The sequence below is a fragment of the Oncorhynchus clarkii genome, chromosome 17, assembly GCF_045791955.1.
Source record: "Oncorhynchus clarkii lewisi isolate Uvic-CL-2024 chromosome 17, UVic_Ocla_1.0, whole genome shotgun sequence".
NCBI classification, from domain to species: Eukaryota; Metazoa; Chordata; class Actinopteri; order Salmoniformes; family Salmonidae; genus Oncorhynchus; species Oncorhynchus clarkii.
In genome coordinates this window covers 26,859,180-26,880,153 of record NC_092163.1, presented here as the reverse complement: position 1 = coordinate 26,880,153, position 20,974 = coordinate 26,859,180, and the positions used below count along the sequence as shown (strand labels likewise).

The 20,974-nt window shown below is 45.7% G+C and overlaps 1 protein-coding gene across 1 annotated transcript in view; it reads left to right on the top strand.

The window, feature by feature from the left end:
* LOC139370655 (alpha-1-syntrophin-like) overlaps window positions 1-20,974 on the top strand; it is an 81,058-nt gene that overhangs the window by 7,947 nt on the left and 52,137 nt on the right. The window contains exon 2 of the mRNA XM_071110261.1: window positions 9,178-9,363. Coding sequence (XP_070966362.1) covers window positions 9,178-9,363 — 186 coding nt within the window. The remainder of the gene's footprint in view (window positions 1-9,177; window positions 9,364-20,974) is intronic.

The window sequence follows — 20,974 nt, the reverse complement described above, 5'->3', positions numbered from 1 at the left end:
GTTCCCACGTGAAGCTTGGAAGAGGAGGTATAATGGTGTAAGGATGCTTTGCTGGTGATACTGTCTGTGATTTATTTAGAATTTAGTATTCTGCAGCGATACGCCATCCCATCTGCGTTGCGCTTAGTGTGACTATCATTTGGTTTTCAACAGGACAATTACACTTTTTTGGTTACTACATGATTCCATATGTGTTATTTCATAGTTTTGATGTCTTCACTATTATTATACAATGTAGAAAGTAGTAAAAATAAAGAAAAACCCTTAAATGAGTAGGTGTGTCCAAACTTTTAACTGTTACTGTGTAAAATGCACCATCATTAAACATCAATGGTTGTGTTTATCGTGGCTGTTGTAAATAATGCAATATAATAGAGAATAAATGGAGATTTACTTCCTGGAATGTCTGCATGTATACATAGACCATCTCATCGCTCTGGCAACCTGCCTAGGACAGTGGTCCATTTTGATAGACGGCCTGGACCTACTGCAATGCAAAATGCTTCACCGTTTGGCAGGAATGATGTGGCTGGTGTTGTATTAGTTTCAGCCCCCTTTTACAAAAGGAGTCCCCCTAATGACATAAACATTTAATGACATAAATATATTTTTTTGCGGCTTTGAAAATCAATTGGCACTGTTTAAATAAGTGAAACCGACCACCAACCGGTGACTCCCCACTGTCTCGACAGAGTGGTGCTGCCACGTCAAGCCGAGAGAGAGCGAGCAAAAGGCAGGAGGCGGCCAGCTGACACCACAATGCGAACAGCTGACAAGAAGATCCCAGAATGCAGTTGTCATTGGCCTGAGATGAAAGCTATTTGATGGCAGTGGAGCAGTCTGTCTGGGATGTTTATTTTCAGAAGCACACCCTGGTTCAGTGGAGGGAGGCATGGAGTCGACCTTGCGTTTGGACCAAAGTGCCGAAGTGCATTTAAGGCCGGATAGGCTTGAGGCCTAAAGTTTGTTTTGACACCATATACTGGACGATAGGTAGAAGGAGACTGGTGTGTAGAAATTAGTGCACAACTCAGATGTTCAGCTCATGCAACAAATATTATGTTAAATAGTTAGTCTGTTTGAATAAGCATTGGTTGTATCCCTCAAGGGTAACAAAGTGAAACACAATTGGTGCCCTCCTTTTCCGGTCTCATAGACTAGACGTAAATGTAAATCCGAGACACTCAAATGAGTATTATATGTTACATTTGGTATGGTTACATAAGACTGATGTTTTGCCTTAAGCAAAACGGAAGTAGGATGGTTGGTTGGGGTGGATGGGCAGGTGTATAACGAGAATGTCGAATCTCATAACGGACAACTTTACCATTTGAGCTAATTAGCAACTTTTCAACTACTTACTACTTTTTCGCTACACTAAAGAACAAAAATATAAATGCAACATGTTGGTCCAATGTTTCATGAGCTGAAATAAAAGATCCCAGAAATGTTCCATATGCACAAAACGCTTGTTTCTTTCAAATTTTGTGCACAAATCTGTTTACATCCCTGTTAGTGAGCATTTCTTCCTTGCCAATATAATCAGTCCACCTGACAAGTATGACATAAAAAGAAGCTGATTAAACAGAATGATCCTTACACAGGTGCACCTTGTGCTGGGGACAGTAAAACGTCACTCAAAAATGTGCAGTTTTGTCACACAACACAACGCCACAGATGTCTTCAAGTTTTGAGGGTGCTTGCAATTGGCATGCTGACTGCAGTAATGTGCACCAGATCTGTTGCCAGCGAATTTAATGTTAATTTCTCTACCATAATCCTCCTCCAATGTCATTTTAGAGAATTTGGCAGTACGTACAACCGGCCTCACAACCGCAGATCACTTGTAAACATGCCGGCCCAGGACCTCCACATCCGGCTTCCTCACCTGCGGGATCGTCTGAGACCAGCCACCCGGACAGCTAATCAAATCAAATCAAATCAAATTTTATTTGTCACATACACATGGTTAGCAGATGTTAATGCGAGTGTAGCGAAATGCTTGTGCTTCTAGTTCCGACAATGCAGTAATAACAAGTAATCTAACTAACAATTCCAAAACTACTGTCTTGTACACAGTGTAAGGGGATAAAGAATATGTACATAAGGATATATGAATGAGTGATGGTACAGAGCAGCATAGGCAAGATACAGTAGATGGTATCGGGTACAGTATGTACAAATGAGATGAGTATGTAAACAAAGTGGCATAGTATAGTATAAAGTGGCTAGTGATACATGTATTACATAAGGATACCGTCGATGATATAGAGTACAGTATATACGTATGCGTATGAGATGAATAATGTAGGGTAAGTAACATTTATATAAGGTAGCATTGTTTAAAGTGGCTAGTGATATATTTACATCATTTCCCATCAATTCCCATTATTAAAGTGGCTGGAGTTGAGTCAGTGTCAGTGTGTTGGCAGCAGCCACTCAGTGTTAGTGGTGGCTGTTTAACAGTCTGATGGCCTTGAGATAGAAGCTGTTTTTCAGTCTCTCGGTCCCAGCTTTGATGCACCTGTACTGACCTCGCCTTCTGGATGATAGCGGGGTGAACAGGCAGTGGCTCGGGTGGTTGATGTCCTTGATGATCTTTATGGCCTTCCTGTGACATCGGGTGGTGTAGGTGTCCTGGAGGGCAGGTAGTTTGCCCCCGGTGATGCGTTGTGCAGACCTCACTACCCTCTGGAGAGCCTTACGGTTGAGGGCGGTGCAGTTGCCATACCAGGCGGTGATACAGCCCGCCAGGATGCTCTCGATTGTGCATCTGTAGAAGTTTGTGAGTGCTTTTGGTGACAAGCCGAATTTCTTCAGCCTCCTGAGGTTGAAGAGGCGCTGCTGCGCCTTCTTCACGATGCTGTCTGTGTGAGTGGACCAATTCAGTTTGTCTGTGATGTGTATGCCGAGGAACTTAAAACTTGCTACCCTCTCCACTACTGTTCCATCGATGTGGATAGGGGGGTGTTCCCTCTGCTGTTTCCTGAAGTCCACAATCATCTCCTTAGTTTTGTTGACGTTGAGTGTGAGGTTGTTTTCCTGACACCACACTCCGAGGGCCCTCACCTCCTCCCTGTAGGCCGTCTCATCGTTGTTGGTAATCAAGCCTACCACTGTTGTGTCGTCCGCAAACTTGATGATTGAGTTGGAGGCGTGCGTGGCCACGCAGTCGTGGGTGAACAGGGAGTACAGGAGAGGGCTCAGAACGCAACCTTGTGGGGCCCCAGTGTTGAGGATCAGCGGGGAGGAGATGTTGTTGCCTACCCTCACCACCTGGGGGCGGCCCGTCAGGAAGTCCAGTACCCAGTTGCACAGGGCGGGGTCGAGACCCAGGGTCTCGAGCTTGATGACGAGCTTGGAGGGTACTATGGTGTTGAATGCCGAGCTGTAGTCGATGAACAGCATTCTCACATAGGTATTCCTCTTGTCCAGATGGGTTAGGGCAGTGTGCAGTGTGGTTGAGATTGCATCGTCTGTGGACCTATTTGGGCGGTAAGCAAATTGGAGTGGGTCTAGGGTGTCAGGTAGGGTGGAGGTGATATGGTCCTTGACTAGTCTCTCAAAGCACTTCATGATGACGGATGTGAGTGCTACGGGGCGGTAGTCATTTAGCTCAGTTACCTTAGCTTTCTTGGGAACAGGAACAATGGTGGCCCTCTTGAAGCATGTGGGAACAGCAGACTGGTATAGGGATTGATTGAATATGTCCGTAAACACACCGGCCAGCTGGTCTGCGCATGCTCTGAGGGCGCGGCTGGGGATGCCATCTGGGCCTGCAGCCTTGCGAGGGTTAACACGTTTAAATGTCTTACTCACCTCGGCTGCAGTGAAGGAGAGACCGCATGCTTTCGTTGCAGGCCGTGTCAGTGGCACTGTATTGTCCTCAAAGCGGGCAAAAAAGTTATTTAGTCTGCCTGGGAGCAAGACATCCTGGTCCGTGACTGGGCTGGGTTTCTTCCTGTAGTCCGTGATTGACTGTAGACCCTGCCACATGCCTCTTGTGTCTGAGCCGTTGAATTGAGATTCTACTTTGTCTCTGTACTGGCGCTTAGCTTGTTTGATAGCCTTGCGGAGGGAATAGCTGCACTGTTTGTATTCGGTCATGTTACCAGACACCTTGCCCTGATTAAAAGCAGTGGTTCGCGCTTTCAGTTTCACACGAATGCTGCCATCAATCCACGGTTTCTGGTTAGGGAATGTTTTAATCGTTGCTATGGGAACGACATCTTCAACGCACGTTCTAATGAACTCGCACACCGAATCAGCGTATTCGTCAATGTTGTTATCTGACGCAATACGAAACATCTCCCAGTCCACGTGATGGAAGCAGTCTTGGAGTGTGGAGTCGGCTTGGTCGGACCAGCGTTGGACAGACCTCAGCGTGGGAGCCTCTTGTTTTAGTTTCTGTCTGTAGGCAGGGATCAACAAAATGGAGTCGTGGTCAGCTTTTCCGAAAGGGGGGCGGGGCAGGGCCATATATGCGTCGCGGAAGTTAGAGTAACAATGGTCCAAGGTCTTTCCTCCCCTGGTTGCGCAATCGATATGCTGATAAAATTTGGGGAGTCTTGTTTTCAGATTAGCCTTGTTAAAATCCCCAGCTACAATGAATGCAGCCTCCGGATAAATTGTTTCCAGTTTGCAGAGAGTTAAATAAAGTTTGTTCAGAGCCATCGATGTGTCTGCTTGGGGGGGGATATATACGGCTGTGATTATAATCGAAGAGAATTCTCTTGGTAGATAATGCGGTCTACATTTGATTGTGAGGAATTCTAAATCAGGTGAACAGAAGGATTTGAGTTCCTGTATGTTTCTTTCATCGCACCATGTCACGTTAGTCATAAGGCATACGCCCCCGCCCCTCTTTTTACCAGAAAGATGTTTTTTCCTGTCTGCGCGATGCGTGGAGAAACCTGTTGGCTGCACCGCTTCGGATTGCGTCTCTCCAGTAAGCCACGTTTCCGTGAAGCAAAGAACGTTACAGTCTCTGATGTCCCTCTGGAATGCTACCCTTGCTCGGATTTCATCAACCTTGTTGTCAAGAGACTGGACATTGGCAAGAAGAATGCTAGGGAGTGGTGCGCGCTGTGCCCGTCTCCGGAGTCTGACCAGAATACCGCCTCGTTTCCCTCTCTTTCGGAGTCGTTTTTTTGGGTCGCTGCATAGGATCCACTCCGTTGTCCTGTTTGTAAGGCAGAACACAGGATCCGCGTCGCGAAAAACATACTCTTGGTCGTACTGATGGTGAGTTGATGCTGATCTTATATTCAGTAGTTCTTCTCGACTGTATGTAATGAAACCTAAGATGACCTGGGGTACTAATGTAAGAAATAACACGTAAAAAAACAAAAAACTGCATAGTTTCCTAGGAACGCGAAGCGAGGCGGCCATCTCTGTCGGCGCCGGAAGTAGTACTGTGGGCACAACCAAAGTTTTTGCAGAATTTTTTATTTTTTTTGCAGAAATTCTATCAGAAGCTGGTCGTCCTCACCAGGGTCTTGACCTGACTGCAGTTCGGCATTGTAAACGACTTCAGTGGGCAAAGTGGGCCACTGGCATGCTGGAGAAGTGTGGTTTTCACGGGTGGGTACTGGTTTCAACTGTACCGGGCAGATGGCAGACAGTGTGTATGGTGTCATGTGGGCAAACGGTTTGCTGATGTCCATGTTGTGAACAGAGTGCCCCATGGTGGCGGTGGGGTTATGTTATGGGCATGTATAAGCTACGGACAATGAACAATGGCAATTTGAGTGCACAGGGACACCGCGACGAGATCCTGAGTCCCATTGCCATTCATCTGCCACCATCACCTTATGTTTCAGCATGATAATGCACGGCCCCATGGCACAAAGATCTGTACACAATTCCTGATAGCTGAAAATGGCCTAGTTCTTCCATGGCCTGCTTACTCACCAGACATGTGACCTATTTAGCATGTTTGGGATGCTCTGGATTGACGTGTACGACATCGTATTCCAGTTCTCGCTAATGTCCAGCAACTTCGGATAGCTATTGAAAAGGAGTGGGACAACATTCCATAGGCCACAATCAACAGCCTGATCTACTCTATGCAAATGAGATGTGTCGCGTGAGGAAAATAGTGGTCACATAAGATATTGACTGGTTTTCTGATCCACACCCCTACATTTTTTTTAAGCTGTGACCAACAGATGCATATCTGTATTCCCAGTCATGTGAAATCCATAGGTTAGGGCATAATTTAATTTATTTCAATTGACTGATTCCCTTATATGAACTGTAACTCAGAAAAATCTTAATGTTTTGCATGTTGCATTTATATTTTTGTTCATTGCACATTGCAACTACTTATGATGTTAGTTAACTCTTCCCCTAACCCTAACCTTAACTATTTTACCTAACTCCTAAACTTAACCCTAACCTTAACTCTAACCTTAACCCTTACCGTTAGCCTAGCTAATGTTAGCCAGCTAGCTGACATTAAACACTTAGCTAGAATTTGTTACATATCATACATTTTGCATTTAACATCTTATACATTTAACAAAATTAAAACTTATTGTGTGTTTTGCAAATTCGTAACATATAATACGAAGTCACACAAAAACCATCAAGCGCTATGATGAAACTGGTTCTCATGAGGACCGCCACAGAAAAGGAAGACCCAGAGTTACCTCTGCTGTAGAGGATAAGTTAATTTGAGTTTATTGCACCTCCGAAATTGCAGCCCAAATAAATGCTTCACATAGTTCAAGTAACAGATACGTCTCAGCAGCAACTGTTCAGAGGAGACTGCGTGAATCAAGCCTTCATGGTCGAATTGCTGCAAGGAAACCACTACTAAAGGACACCAATAAGAAAAAGAGGCCTGCTTGGGCCAAGAAACACGAGCAATGGATATTAGACCAGGGGAAATCTGTCCTTTTGGTCTGATGAGTCAAAATGTGAGATTTTTGTTGCCGTGTCTTTGAGACTCAGAGTAGGTGAATGGATTATTTCCGCATGTGTGGTTCCCACCGTGAAGCATGGAGGAGTTGTGATGCTGTGGGGGTGCTTCGCCGGTGACACTGTCTGTGATTTATTTAGAATTCAAGGCACACTTAACCAGCATGACTACCACAGCATTCTCCAGCGATACGCCATCCCATCTGGTTTGCGCTTAGTGGGACTATCATTTGTTTTTCAACAGGACAATGACCCAACACACCTCCAGGCTGTGTAATTGCAATTTGACCTAGGAGGGAGATAGAGTGCTGCTTCAGATGACCTGGCCTCCACAATCACCCAACCTCAACCCAATTGAGATGATTTGGGATGAGTCGGACTGCAGAGTGAAGGAAAAGCAGCCAACAAGTGCTCAGCATATGTGGGAACTCCTTCAAGACTGTTAGAAAAGCATTCCAGGTGAAGTTGTTTGAGAGAATGCCAAGAGTGTGCAAATCTGTCATCAATGCAAAGGGTGACTACTTTGAAGAATCTAAAATCTAAAATATATGTTTATTTAACATTTTTGGGGTTACTAAATGATTCCATATGTGTTATTTCATAGCTTTGATGTTGTCACTATTATTCTACAATGAAGAAAAAAAGTAAAAATAAAGAAAAACTGGAATGAGTATGAAACTTTTGACAGGTACTGTGTATACTGTATATATATTTACAAGAAATATATAGGGGGGATTGGAAATGATTCCGACAATTAAAAAATAAAAATAGTAATAGAAGTGTGATTTATTTCTTTTCCGAATTTCACATATTCAAGTTGATTGGCTTAAATGCAGTTTATGACATATAGCCCAATATTGCATATGGTCTATGATTTGTTAATGATCTAATCTAAAAGTCTATTTGGAGTTTGTTCCTTGGTGATTTCGATTTGGTGATGTTACAGTCTGGGATTTCATTATCTGGTAGTTCTATTTTTACCAATTGAATCACTAAGGATATTTTTTCTGCTCTTGCCTCCCACACAATTCACCAGGCGTCAGAATCTCAATTTAGTGGCCATAATTTCTGCATTTTAATCACTGAACGAACAACCATCAAATGTCACACTGGCGTGCAACGCTAGCCCCACTCAGAAAAGGCATAGATAATGTTGACAGCGGAGGGAGTCGCAGTCTGTGCCGATGCCACTGTGATTGAGATGCATGGGTGTGTCAGCCCCGGCATCTTTTATTGAGGGCACCTGGCTCTAGTCTCAGGCAAGAATTAAATCCGTAGAATCGCCCGTGGGAGCCAACCTTTGAAATATATATTCGGAGTTAATTTGATTTAATCCTCTTTCGGAACATTTCTCAGCCACCCCAAGGCCAAGACCCAACTGGCACTTGATATTATTGACAATATTTCCCATGAAGGGCCCTCTGGAAGTGGCAGATTCATCAGCCTATGAACTGACCTTCATTATCCTGTTAGAGAGAAGAGACTGCAGCCGGGCAAAGTGGATGACTGGTGTCCTCGTATTCTCTACAACTGCAGTCTAAATGTGAAACATGTCCCTTGCTCAGCTTTTCAAATTAAACCGTTGAGCACTGTCGCGGGTGATGCAGTCTTATGTACTTACTATGAACTCTGAGTGACAGAACAATCTAGTCAGTCTCAAGAGTACCTACACCCATGGAGCAAAACTTTCCTTGTGCATTGCTTCTTTCCTTTCTCTTAAACAACGGTTCAACAAACTTTCAAAGATTCCCAAGAAACACCTCAAATGTTAGTCACTAGTATCAGATCCACTGGGCAAAAACGTGTTGAATCAACATTGTTTCCACGCCATTTCAACCCAACGAATCAACTGGAAAAAGTGATTGGATTTGCAAAAAGTTTGAACCTAAATCCAATGACATGGTGAAATGTTTTGTTGATTTCACGTTGAACTCACGTTAGTTGACAACTCAACCACATGTAAATGTGCCCAGTGGGGAGGGACTTACTTTAAGCCCTAGGATAAAGCGTATGTATTATAATCCTGTAGACCACAATATTTTATATTCATACCCCATCATATTCATGCACAATCTAAGCCCTGTAACCATCTGGTTTTGTAGTTTGTACGTGAAGCGAACTGTGTCTCATTGATAGGAACTGAGCCAATGCCATGTGCTCTACTTTATGAAAAAAATGTAATTTAACCTTTATTTAACTTGGCAAGTCAGTTAAGTACAAATTCTTATCTTACAATGACGGCCTACTTTACAGGTGGAAAAGAGAACAAAATGCCCATTCTCATCTCGAAGATCTTCAAGGGGTTGGCAGCTGACCAGACGGAGGCCCTGTACGTGGGTGACGCCATCCTGTCGGTCAACAGCGCCGACCTCCGGGACGCCACACACGACGAGGCCGTGCAGGCCCTGAAGAAGACGGGCAAAGAAGTCATCCTAGAGGGTAAGCAACACCAGGATATTAAGGCATGGCCGGTGTTCCAGGAATTGTTCTAGCGTGACCAGGTCAATTATCGACACTGGTGTAGAGGTTCAAACCCTGAATTGCATGGTGTGTACTGCTTTGGTTCTCTTATAGCCATGAGTTAGATTCCTTCTCCTTCAGTGAATTAGAAGTAAGATGAATTGTGAGTAAGTGAACAGTAAGTAGCAAACAACTGCCAAGAAATAGAAAGGTCTCACTTAGAGGAAAAGCCTCTAAGAACACTGAGATAGAGCGGCCCGTAGTTTTATTTTGGGGGCCGTAGAGCGGGCTTATCAGAGTCGATCCTATTGAACCAAAAATAATGGCTGCCGCATATCTCATCAGAACCCATCAAAACGTCTTGGATAACTGACAATCCACTCATGAGTTCTGTAACTGTTTCAGCCCGAAATGAGATCCTGTCGATAAATCGGGAAACTTCTGGAGACTTCTAGGCTGCCGGTCGGCACTGCGGGGGAGAGATGTGGAGAAAGTCCTGGAGGGGATCCTGTAGGTTCACTGCTCTCTGTCTGTTACACAGGCCAGGCAGCGCCCACAGCAGGTGAAGGGAAACCGACAGTATTGAATTGGAGATGAGGTCTTTAGCTGCAGGGAGTGGGATTAATAGAAGGCTTTCATGTTGTCCATCGATTGCGTCACAGCTGTTCTTTCCCAATCTTTTATGCACATAAAGAAAATGCACATCATTGGTCAGAGCTGGTATTCTACGCTCTACAACATTGATTAAGATTGTGCTAATGCTCTAGAAGGGGAGCACAATATCCACAAGAATAGTTTTGAGTGGATTTCTGTCATGTTTAGTTAGGCTGTAAACCTCTCCAGTCCAGTCTAGATCGCCCACTGAGACATACAGTATACAGTGGGTGGATAAACCAGTTTTATTGATGCGAGGCAGACAGACCGTCAGAGGAAATGTTTTCAGACCCTACGGCTAAGTCTCACAACGCTACAGTGCTCTACAGTAGTCAAGCAGATGAAATCACTCTAAATCCCTCTGCCCTGTCAACACTAGAGCAGAAAAGCATTGATGTCAGACAGCTCATCCACCAGGCCTGTGATCATTAATGTCAGAAATCATTTCATAGGTTACTCACCCCGAGGGAACAGACGTGGCAGCAAATGGTGTCGCGAGGTTTCGGGACTTTGCAGTGGGGGAGGTTATTGAGAGGCTTTTGTTGTGTCTGGAATTGCACCTGCAGCGCCTGCATTATCCACCGGTTTGTAAACAACAGCGCTAAACTGTAGGTAGTTCTGTTGTATTGTAAAGTTCACAGCAGAGAAGCTGTTTGATGTCATGGCGATGTGGCATTTTATTAGCATGGCACCTTTGATAACAGTCTGACTTCTATGACTTGGAAAATAAAGAAAAGTACTCGTACGCTGCCTCTGTGCTCCACTTTTTTTTACTAGGCAAGTCAGTTAAGAACAAATTCTTATTTTCAATGACGGCCTAGGAACAGTGGGTTAACTGCCTGTTCAGGGGCAGAACAACAGATTTTGTACCTTGTCAGCTCGGGGATTTGAACTTGCAACCTTTCAGTCCAATGCTCTAACCACTAGGCTACCCTGCCGCCCCAACGGACTTCCATAGCTTTCCATAAAGTTCAATCAGATCATCTTGATCGACTTCCCGGGTGGCGCAGTGAGACCCTGGGTTCACGCCCAGGCTCTGTCGCAACCGGCCGCGACCGGGAGGTCCGTGGGACGACGCACAATTGGCCTAGCGTCGTCTGGGTTAGGGAGGGCTTGGCCGGTAGGGATATCCTTGTCTCATCTCGCACCAGCGACTCCTGTGGCAGGCCGGGCGCAGTGCACGCTAAGGTTGTTTCCTCCGACACATTGGTGCGGCTGGCTTCCGGGTTGGATGCGCGCAGTGTTAAGAAGCAGTGCGGCTTGGTTGGGTGGTGTATCGGAGGACGCATTCCTGCGCCCGGCCTGCCACAGGAGTCACTGGTGCGAGATGAGACAAGGATATCCCTACCGGCCAAGCCCTCCCTAACCCAGACGACGCTAGGCCAATTGTGCGTCGTCCCACGGACCTCCCGGTCTCTCCCGAGCCCGCACGGGAGTTGTAGCGATGGGACAATATAGTAGCTACTAAAAACAATTGGATACCACGAAATTGGGGAGAAAAAGGGGTACAATTAAAAATAAAAGATCTTGATCGTGAAAGCCCATATGACATCTTTGGGACATCTTTGGGAACTTTATTTTTATGGTTGGGAGTATTTAAATCACTTCACTAAATACAGTGTTGAACTAAATACAAAGACCTCACTTCCACACATTTAGCTCAAACACCCCATTATAATTCCACTTGAGCATTTGATCACAGCGTGACTGTTTTATTAGAAATAATTACGTCTAGAATTGGTATTAGATTCAAAAACAGGCATATGTGTTGTTTACCCGTTATGCCTAATGAATGCTTTTAATGGTGCTCATGTCAAACTTAAGCTACAATTGACATTTGATTTGTATCATTTACAACAGCTATCCCTATTTCAAGCCTGTAGTATGTTACTGTTGATTATTGTACCACGGAGTTCATGATAATATGTAATGATAATGTGGTCTAAGACAAATGGCGTAATGGACAAACATTACTACATTACATCACTTACAGATATGCGAGGAGTGTAGAGGTTTCAGTGGAGAGTAGAACGGCGCTTTAGTATATTCCTGTCATTCCTCCATCAACGTGGAAATGGAATAATCAATCCAACTTGGGGACATAAACACCTGAGAAGGTCAGATACATATAACAGCAAAGCATCACAGATAAAATCAGTAAGCCGCAGCTGGCTTTCTTTTCCTATCTGAGTTAACATGGTGTGTGTGTGAGAGAGAGGGGGGGAGGCACTGCCCCTGATGTGGGCATACTTCGTGTCCACACCCTGTAGGCACACACCTGCAATATAATATCATATCATATAATACAATATATTCTTACTACTTTATTGAGACTGCATTCATCGCTGCCAATGGCCAGCCAGGCACCGTCCCCACACAGTGGGAGTGAACCAGGGGGAGAGAGTGGAACAGTGGAAGCTGCTGAGGGAAGGACTCATGGCTGGAATGGAGTAAATGGAATGGCATCAAACACATAGAAACAAGGTGTCATCACCAGCCATCACCACGAGCCCGTACTTCCCAATTAAGATGGCAACCAGACCTGACTGGGTGTCACAGGGGGTGGCTGGGTGGCAGTGAGGTGACACCGTGACATGGATAGGAGATAGAGACAAAGTGTGTCTGTGTGTACACACAGCTTACATACACAGGTTTGTGTAGTGTTTAGTGGGTCTTCGTGGGAGGTTGAGTGGGCAACATTGCTGATGGTGCACCATGTGCTGTGGCGTGGGGCAGAATGCGAAGCTTCTAGGGTAAGGCGATGGACAGGGAAGAGCTCTCCCTAAACCCCAGCAGACCAGTAAGCTTCAGCTCCTTAGGTGGCACGTACATAGCCCACCATGTAAAAAGGTTTGGCATGTGTCCCAAAAGGCCCACTACTACCTACTTAGTGTACTACATAGGGAATAGGGTGCCATTTGGGACGTAACCTTGGTTACTGCTAATGAGATAATAAACACAGCCTACCGGCGGTACATGTATTCAGTAGAGACCAACAGATGGGGAAGTAGCGAGAAAGTGTGAGAACGTTTGGCAATCGCAGCACTGTTCCTCAACTATAACCACGTGTATGATGCCAATGCAGCCGTTTTTTTAAATCTCAGTATCAAATCATTTCTGGGTAGTAATTAAGTACCATACTGTTTTTTTTTATGGTCAAAAATAAATAAAAATAGCTTTCGAGCAAAGATAGATCCCTAGGACTGTCTGAGAGTGGTCTGAGTGGGGAGGGGAAAACCGAAAACTAGCTGTTATTGGCATTGAGGTTTGGAACTCATTTTCTTATTGGTCTGTTAACTAATTTACCACTTGGCGATGTCACCAGGCAAGCCAAAACTCCATCCCACCAAAACAAGCTGAAATTTCAGCCGTTCTTTTCAAACAACTCTTACACTAAAGGGGTATTATCATAATTCTCTTAATTTCAGGGGGAAAACAGTTTTTTACTGCGCTGGGCCTTTGTCAGGCTAACTTTCAGTTGAATTTTACTGGATCAGTCTCTGGCAATGGCAGTAAATCCGTGGGTGAAATGTGCTGGTGCCCACTGCCAAGCCATTTAACGAGGCACACTGGTCACGACTGACAGAGGGGCCCAGCCTGCCTTCACACATAGCTAATGGGGCTCTGAGGACAGTGTAGACCAGGCTGTGAAATGTCGACCATTGAAGCATTACACTGACAAGGCAATGACAAATATCTCTGGAGCTAGTGCAACCACAACCCTGTGCTCCTTGAACTAATCGGGCACTTGAAAAGTCCCTCTGTGTTCCTCTTTATTTGAGTGTGTGTGTGTGTAAGAGAGAGAGAGTGTGTGTGTGTGCAAGTACGTGCCTCTGAGTAGTTTACAAAAATGTGTGTGTGCATGTGTGCCTTATGAGTAGTTTAGTGTATATGTGTGTTCATGCCAGAAATGTGTGTGTCTTTCTCAGTCCACATGACAATGATGCTAATATGGCCTAGCCAAGTGTGTTTTGTCCAACAAATAAGGCTGAGGGGGTCAAGCATCTCTGTGACATACACAGCTTCCCACAGTGCCAAATCCCCCGCTGGTCCTCCATGTTCTTCTCAGAGTTTGTAACGATCGTTGTTGGAAGGATGGTCGGACCAAGATGCAGCGTGGGGTAGGTTAATCATTTTTATTTATGATAACCGGCACAAAACAAGAAAGAAAACAAACAGCTTTGTAGGGCTAAAAAGCAACAATACAAAATCAAGATCCCACAAACAACAGGTGGAAAAAGGCTGCCTAAATATGATCCCCAATCAGAGACAACGATAGACAGCGGCCTCTGATTGGGAACCATACCAGGCCAACATATAAAAGAAAAGCCCACCCTAGTCACACCCTGACCTAACCAAAATAGAGAAATAAAAGGTTCTCTAAGGTCAGGGCATGACAGTACCCCCCCCCAAAGGTGCGGAGTCCGGCTGCAAAACCTGACTCTATGGGGGAGGGTCCGTGCGGCCATCTAGCCTCGGTGGCGGCTCCGGTGCGGGACGTAGACCCCGCTCCGCTCGCGGATCCGCCACCTTCGGTGGTGCGTGGATTATCGTTGGAGGCTCCGGACCGTGGATCATCGCCGAGGACTACAGACTGTGGATCGTCCCTAGAGGAACCGGACCATGGATCGTCGCCGGAGACTCCGGACTGGGAACCGTCGCTGGAGGCTCCGGACTGGGAACCGTCGCTGGAGGCTCCGGACTGGGAACCGTCGCTGGAGGCTCCGGACTGGGAACCGTCGCTGGAGGCTCCGGACTGGGAACCGTCGCTGGAGGCTCCGGACTGGGAACCGTCGCTGGAGGCTCCGGACTGGGAACCGTCGCGGGAGGCTCCGGACTGGGAACCGTCGCGGGAGGCTCCGGACTGGGAACCGTCGCTGGAGGCTCCGGACTGGGAACCGTCGCTGGAGGCTCCGGACTGGGAACCGTCGCTGGAGATTCCTGACCTTGGATCATCTCTGGAGGCTTCGGGCCATGGATCATCACTGGAGGCTTCGGGCCATGGATCATCACTGGAGGCTTCGGGCCATGGATCATCACTGGAGGCTTCGGGCCATAGATCATCACTGGAGGCTTCGGGCCATGGATCATCACTGGAGGATTCGGGCCATGGATCATCACTGGAGGCTTCGGGCCATGGATCATCACTGGAGGATTCGGGCCATGGATCATCACTGGAGGCTTCGGGCCATGGATCATCACTGGTGGCTCCGGACTGCGAACCGTTGCTGGACATTCCGGACTGTGAACCATCGCGGGAGGTTCCGGGCTGCAGACTGTCGCCGGAGGCTCTGGACTGGGAATCATCGCTGCAGGCCTGGTGCGTGGAGCTGGCACAGGATGTACTGGGCCGTGGAGGCGCACTGGAGGTCTGGAGCGTAGAGCTGGCACAACGCGTCCTGGACAAATGACCACCTTCGCACGGCAAGTGCGGGGAGCTGGCACAGGACGCACTGGGCTGTGAAGGCGCACTGGGGACACAGTGCGTAGAACCGGAAAACATGGCACCTGAACGGTGACCAACTCCACATGGTGAGTACAGGGAGTTGGTTCTGGTTCCCACCTTGGCTCCGCCGACCACCCCGTGTGGCCCCTCCAAAACATTTTTTGAGGCTGCCTCTCGGGCTTCCGTCGTGGCCACAAACCCTGGTGTCGTCGTTGTTGATCCTTCGCTGCCTCCGCCTGCTCCCATGGAAGGTGATCCTTTCCGGCCAGGATTTCCTCCCACGTCCAGGATCCCTTCCTGTCCAATATATCCTCCCACGTCCAGGATGTCTGCTCCTCCTGGGCACGCTGCTTGGTCCTGGGGTGGTGGGATCTTCTGTAATGATCGTTGTTGGAAGGATGGTCGGACCAAGATGCAGCATGGGGTAGGTTAATCATTTTATTTATGATAGACTACCCACCCTAGTCACACCCTGACCTAACCAAAATAGAGAAATAAAAGGTTCTCTAAGGTCAGGGCATGACATAGTTCTTCAACTGCAGTCGCAGCCAAACTCCCTCACTGAAGGAACAGGTGATGGCGAGCAACTATGTCCACCGCTCCCTCCCCTTCCCTGCATATCCCAATCCCTGAAGGCTGGGAAACCGGGAAGCACTATAGGATCTGTGGTAATTCCTCTCATCCCGACATTCCTGTTCTTTCCCAAGGCCGAAGTCGAGAAAAGCCAAAACTCCCCAGGGCTTATGACACATGGGCAGTGCTGCAGACTTTACATTGATCTTTTTTTCGACATTTCTCGCCTGTTATATTTCCCTAAAGTATTTGAGCCTCCGCATCTTGGCACACGCATCTGTCCTACCTCTTTTTCTCCCTTTTGAGGTTGCCAGTAAGGCAACGCAATTTGATTAATTGGCAGTTGGGTGCCAGTTTTGTGCCCACGCAGCCTTGTGTGAGGTAACAGATGGAGCTAACCTGACCCTAAAGCTCTCGTGTGGCAGGGCTAGCCTCTGCTAACATGTAATCAACTTAGCAAGGCTTGTAGCTTTACTGTAAGCTTAGTGACTGGCTGGTTCTAACTTCTTACCAACAGCAAGAGTACATAAACATGAATTTGGTTGAGAGTTGCTAACCTCCTCTTCAGAATGGTTTTCTAAAGGGTTAAAAATATAAAATGTTTACAGGGAATTGTTAAGCTCCCTGCTAAGCAACGCCACACTGATCACTACAGGCTGACAAACATTGACAAAAACGACCTGAGGTTTTCTGGTTAATTAGCCTGTCAATCAAAATAAATTGGCTGGTGAAACTCAAAGACAATATCTCAGTGCTCCACATCAAAGCAAACAAGAATGGTGCCAACAAAATGGCTGATGAGCCAGTTACAGTATTACCCCCCACAAATTAATTGGAGTTAACCGCTAACCTTTGAAGGACCACCATGCTTTGTTCCCTGAACTAGTCCTCTCCTCTGGCATTGTAGTGCCCAAGGTGTTGATACATGATATCGCCAGAGGTGAAATGTCCAACTGTCTTTCAAGTCCACACACAGAAAGCGACTAATGACCACACAGAGGCGCTTTTATAGGAGGCTCTGTTTGATTCAAACTTTTACTGAACTTAGGTCAGTGGACGAAGTCAGTTGTCCTATCTGGACTGCTACACTAGACGTGTAACTTTTGCAGTCCGTGAGATAACCCTATTAATTACTTGCGCTGCTCTGGTTCCATTTTCAACATTTCTACACACAGCTCAGGCCCGAGAACCCAAGCACTGCTCTTGCTGGCCAAATGGTTTACCCTTCCAGTGTAACAGTTACGCTTCCAATGTAGCAGGTAAAAAACCTACTTTTTATCACGTTTCAGGTAAGACCCAGATGCAGACAGTGTCGAAGTAGCCAAAGTGTATTACTAGTACAGGGGTAGGGAAAACGACAGGTCAAGGGCAGCCAGAGGTCAGTAATCCAGATGGGGTGCAAAAGGTCCAGAATGGCAGGCAGTCTCAGGGTCAGAGCAGGCAGGGGTCAATAATCCAGTGTGGTGTGGCAAGGTACAGAACGGCAGGCAGGCTCAAGATCAGAGCAGAATGGTCAAAACCGGGCGGAACTAGAACAGAGAGACGCAAGGGGAAACCCGCTGGTAGGTTTCACGAAATAAAACGAACTGGCAACAGACAAACGGAGAACACAGGTATTTAGCACAAGTCTCCAGTCATCTCTAGATATCAAAGTAAGTCGCCCCACATGACTTACTTTGCTATAAAGTGATAGAGACTGTTCTTTTGCCACCTTTTAGTCAGATCTTTGGTTGGTTGCTTTTTAGGTGAGGGTCAATGACATTTAGTCTTGGGCAACACAGCTTTGCCTTTAGAGTATACATCAGAATTGTATTTTGTGATGTACATTTATTCATATAGGCCTATGCAGCAGACACTTAGCTTGGAAACTGTTTCGGCTTTAGTCACACATTTGTGTTCTGGCATGACAACCACACGGCCAGGAGTTGGCTAAAGTAGAATGAAACAGGGCCAGATTGTGTTTGCACCACATCATTTTTTTCTGCAATATAACACCAAAAACAAAGCTAAAACATGATACTGTTTCTTTCTCTTAACCTTCACTTAACATGTTGGACTGTCCTCAAAACAGGTGCAAAGAGGTAAAGTAATTGGAATGAAGATAATTAGTACGGGTACATTGACTACTTCTACTAGTGGTGTGCCACTGACAACAACAACTAGCTCCAAAACCTTATTGGGTTTGGGATCCTCGGGTCTCTACAGTATGTGTTTTACATGGTCGGACCACCAGCCTGGGGAAAGATTTGCACGTCCTGTTCCCAAAGACGTTCTGGCCTGAGTGCACATTTTGGTCAGGCTCATATGTGGATTAGTACCACAAAAGAAAATGGTTCAATTAAATCAAATCAAATCAAATCAAATTTTATTTGTCACATACACATGGTTAGCAGATGTTAATGCGAGTGTAGCGAAATGCTTGTGCTTCTAGTTCCGACAATGCGGTAATAACAAGTAATCTAACTAACAATTCCAAAACTACTGTCTTGTACACAGTGTAAGGGGATAAAGAATATGTACATAAGGATATATGAATGAGTGATGGTACAGAGCAGCATAGGCAAGATACAGTAGATGGTATCGAGTACAGTATGTACAAATGAGATGAGTATGTAAACAAAGTGGCATAGTTTAAAGTGGCTAGTGATACATGTATTACATAAGGATACAGTCGATGATATAGAGTACAGTATATACGTATGCATATGAGATGAATAATGTAGGGTAAGTAACATTATATAAGGTAGCATTGTTTAAAGTGGCTAGTGATATATTTACATCATTTCCCATCAATTCCCATTATTAAAGTGGCTGGAGTTGAGTCAGTGTCAGTGTGTTGGCAGCAGCCACTCAATGTTAGTGGTGGCTGTTTAACAGTCTGATGGCCTTGAGATAGAAGCTGTTTTTCAGTCTCTCGGTCCCAGCTTTGATGCACCTGTACTGACCTCGCCTTCTGGATGATAGCGGGGTGAACAGGCAGTGGCTCGGGTGGTTGATGTCCTTGATGATCTTTATGGCCTTCCTGTGACATCGGGTGGTGTAGGTGTCCTGGAGGGCAGGTAGTTTGCCCCCGGTGATGCGTTGTGCAGACCTCACTACCCTCTGGAGAGCCTTATGGTTGAGGGCAGTGCAGTTGCCATACCAGGCGGTGATACAGCCCGCCAGGATGCTCTCGATTGTGCATCTGTAGAAGTTTGTGAGTGCTTTTGGTGACAAGCCGAATTTCTTCAGCCTCCTGAGGTTGAAGAGGCGCTGCTGCGCCTTCTTCACGATGCTGTCTGTGTGAGTGGACCAATTCAGTTTGTCTGTGATGTGTATGCCGAGGAACTTAAAACTTGCTACCCTCTCCAATTACAACTCACCCTGACCGTTTTTCTTCTATAGGGTGAAGTTTGCTTTTTGGAGCCCCCTGAACCCCCACACACCCCACAAGCAGGCAAACCCCTTAAGGACCAGTGCCCCCACCCTACCCCCTGAGAGGCCTAGTTCTTCACAAGAACTCATTAACTCATGCTGGCTGAGTTTGTGTATGGAGAGATGTGTGCCATGAGTTAAAATCACTGATGCCTGTGCCTTTATGTCATCACAACAGCTCCTTCTAACAAATCGGTCAAAAGTCTATTGTGTCTATTAGTATGTATTATTATGTTGACCCATAGACATATCAATGTGTCATTCCATCAATCGAGTCCCTTTATGTCGCTCAGATATTATGAGTGTACATTTTGATAAACACTAACAGTTGGATCACTTACATCCAGGGGCACAACTTTAACTGGGTACTAGGGGATATGACACCCCCACATTCTGAAATTGCATTTTTGCCCCCCCCCCCCCCAATTGTATCGTGGCGCTGTGATGCAAAAAGTGCCATCGGTGATTTAGGACCACAAGGCCGCCTCAGAGCAGTCGGTTAAGCTGTTTGGCTGTTTCAGATAGCTGGATTTAGGACCAGGCGGACGCCACAGAGCATTCAGACAGGCTGTGTGAATGCAAAGCTTCTGAAAGGCAGCTGCTGTCTGTGTGTTTAGCTTTTTCTCCAAGTTGTAAAAGCAAGCAGAGCAGAAACTGGCTACTCTTTATTTGACTTTATTTGGCTGCCAAGGTAACTGCTGTTTGACTTCAAAAACATTTATTCCCAGTGCTGAGCTAGTAGTGTAACTGACATGTAACATTAGCTAATGTTTCATCCCCTCTCAACTGTAGCTACCACAGCCAGCTCTATCGTCTAGCTATCTGTCAAGTAGCAGTATCAAACAGCTGTTGTGTGTATGGAAATGTTTTGTAGCCTTTGTTTTGCCGTTTCAACAGAAGTAAATAAACTTGGCTAGTTTTTGCCAGTTGATGTACCATTGGAGCTAGCCAAAAGTTGGCTAATGTTATTTTTAAGTTATTATTTTCAAAATAAAACATTGAACATTTATAGTCAAAGCATAGTGTAAAAGCAGGTGGCCTGGTTCTACTTTTTTTCTACCATGTTCTAGTGTTTTGTGGTGGAAAACTGAGCATGTCGAGTATAACATATCAATATTGTTTCCCATAGATAGATAGGCTAAAATATTTTAACATGTTCAAAGCTTACATGTCACAAGAGCAGTAAAGGCTGATTTAAGATGAAATCGTCAACCCTGATACTGTCAACCGTGTCACTTTTATGGTGACTTTTATAGTAATTTTTCTTAATTTAACCTCTTGAGATGGGACATTTTCATTGTTATGAAGTTGAACATGTGCTCTTTATGACAGATAAATTATAAAAAGTTATTTGTCACAAAGTTACACTACCCAAAAGGTAATCTATTAGTGGAATGACAAATATTATGATATACACTGAGCGTACAAAACATTAAGAATACCTTGCTAATATTGAGTCCTGGTTGACTATTCTTGATACGCACAGAAACTGTTGAGCGTGAA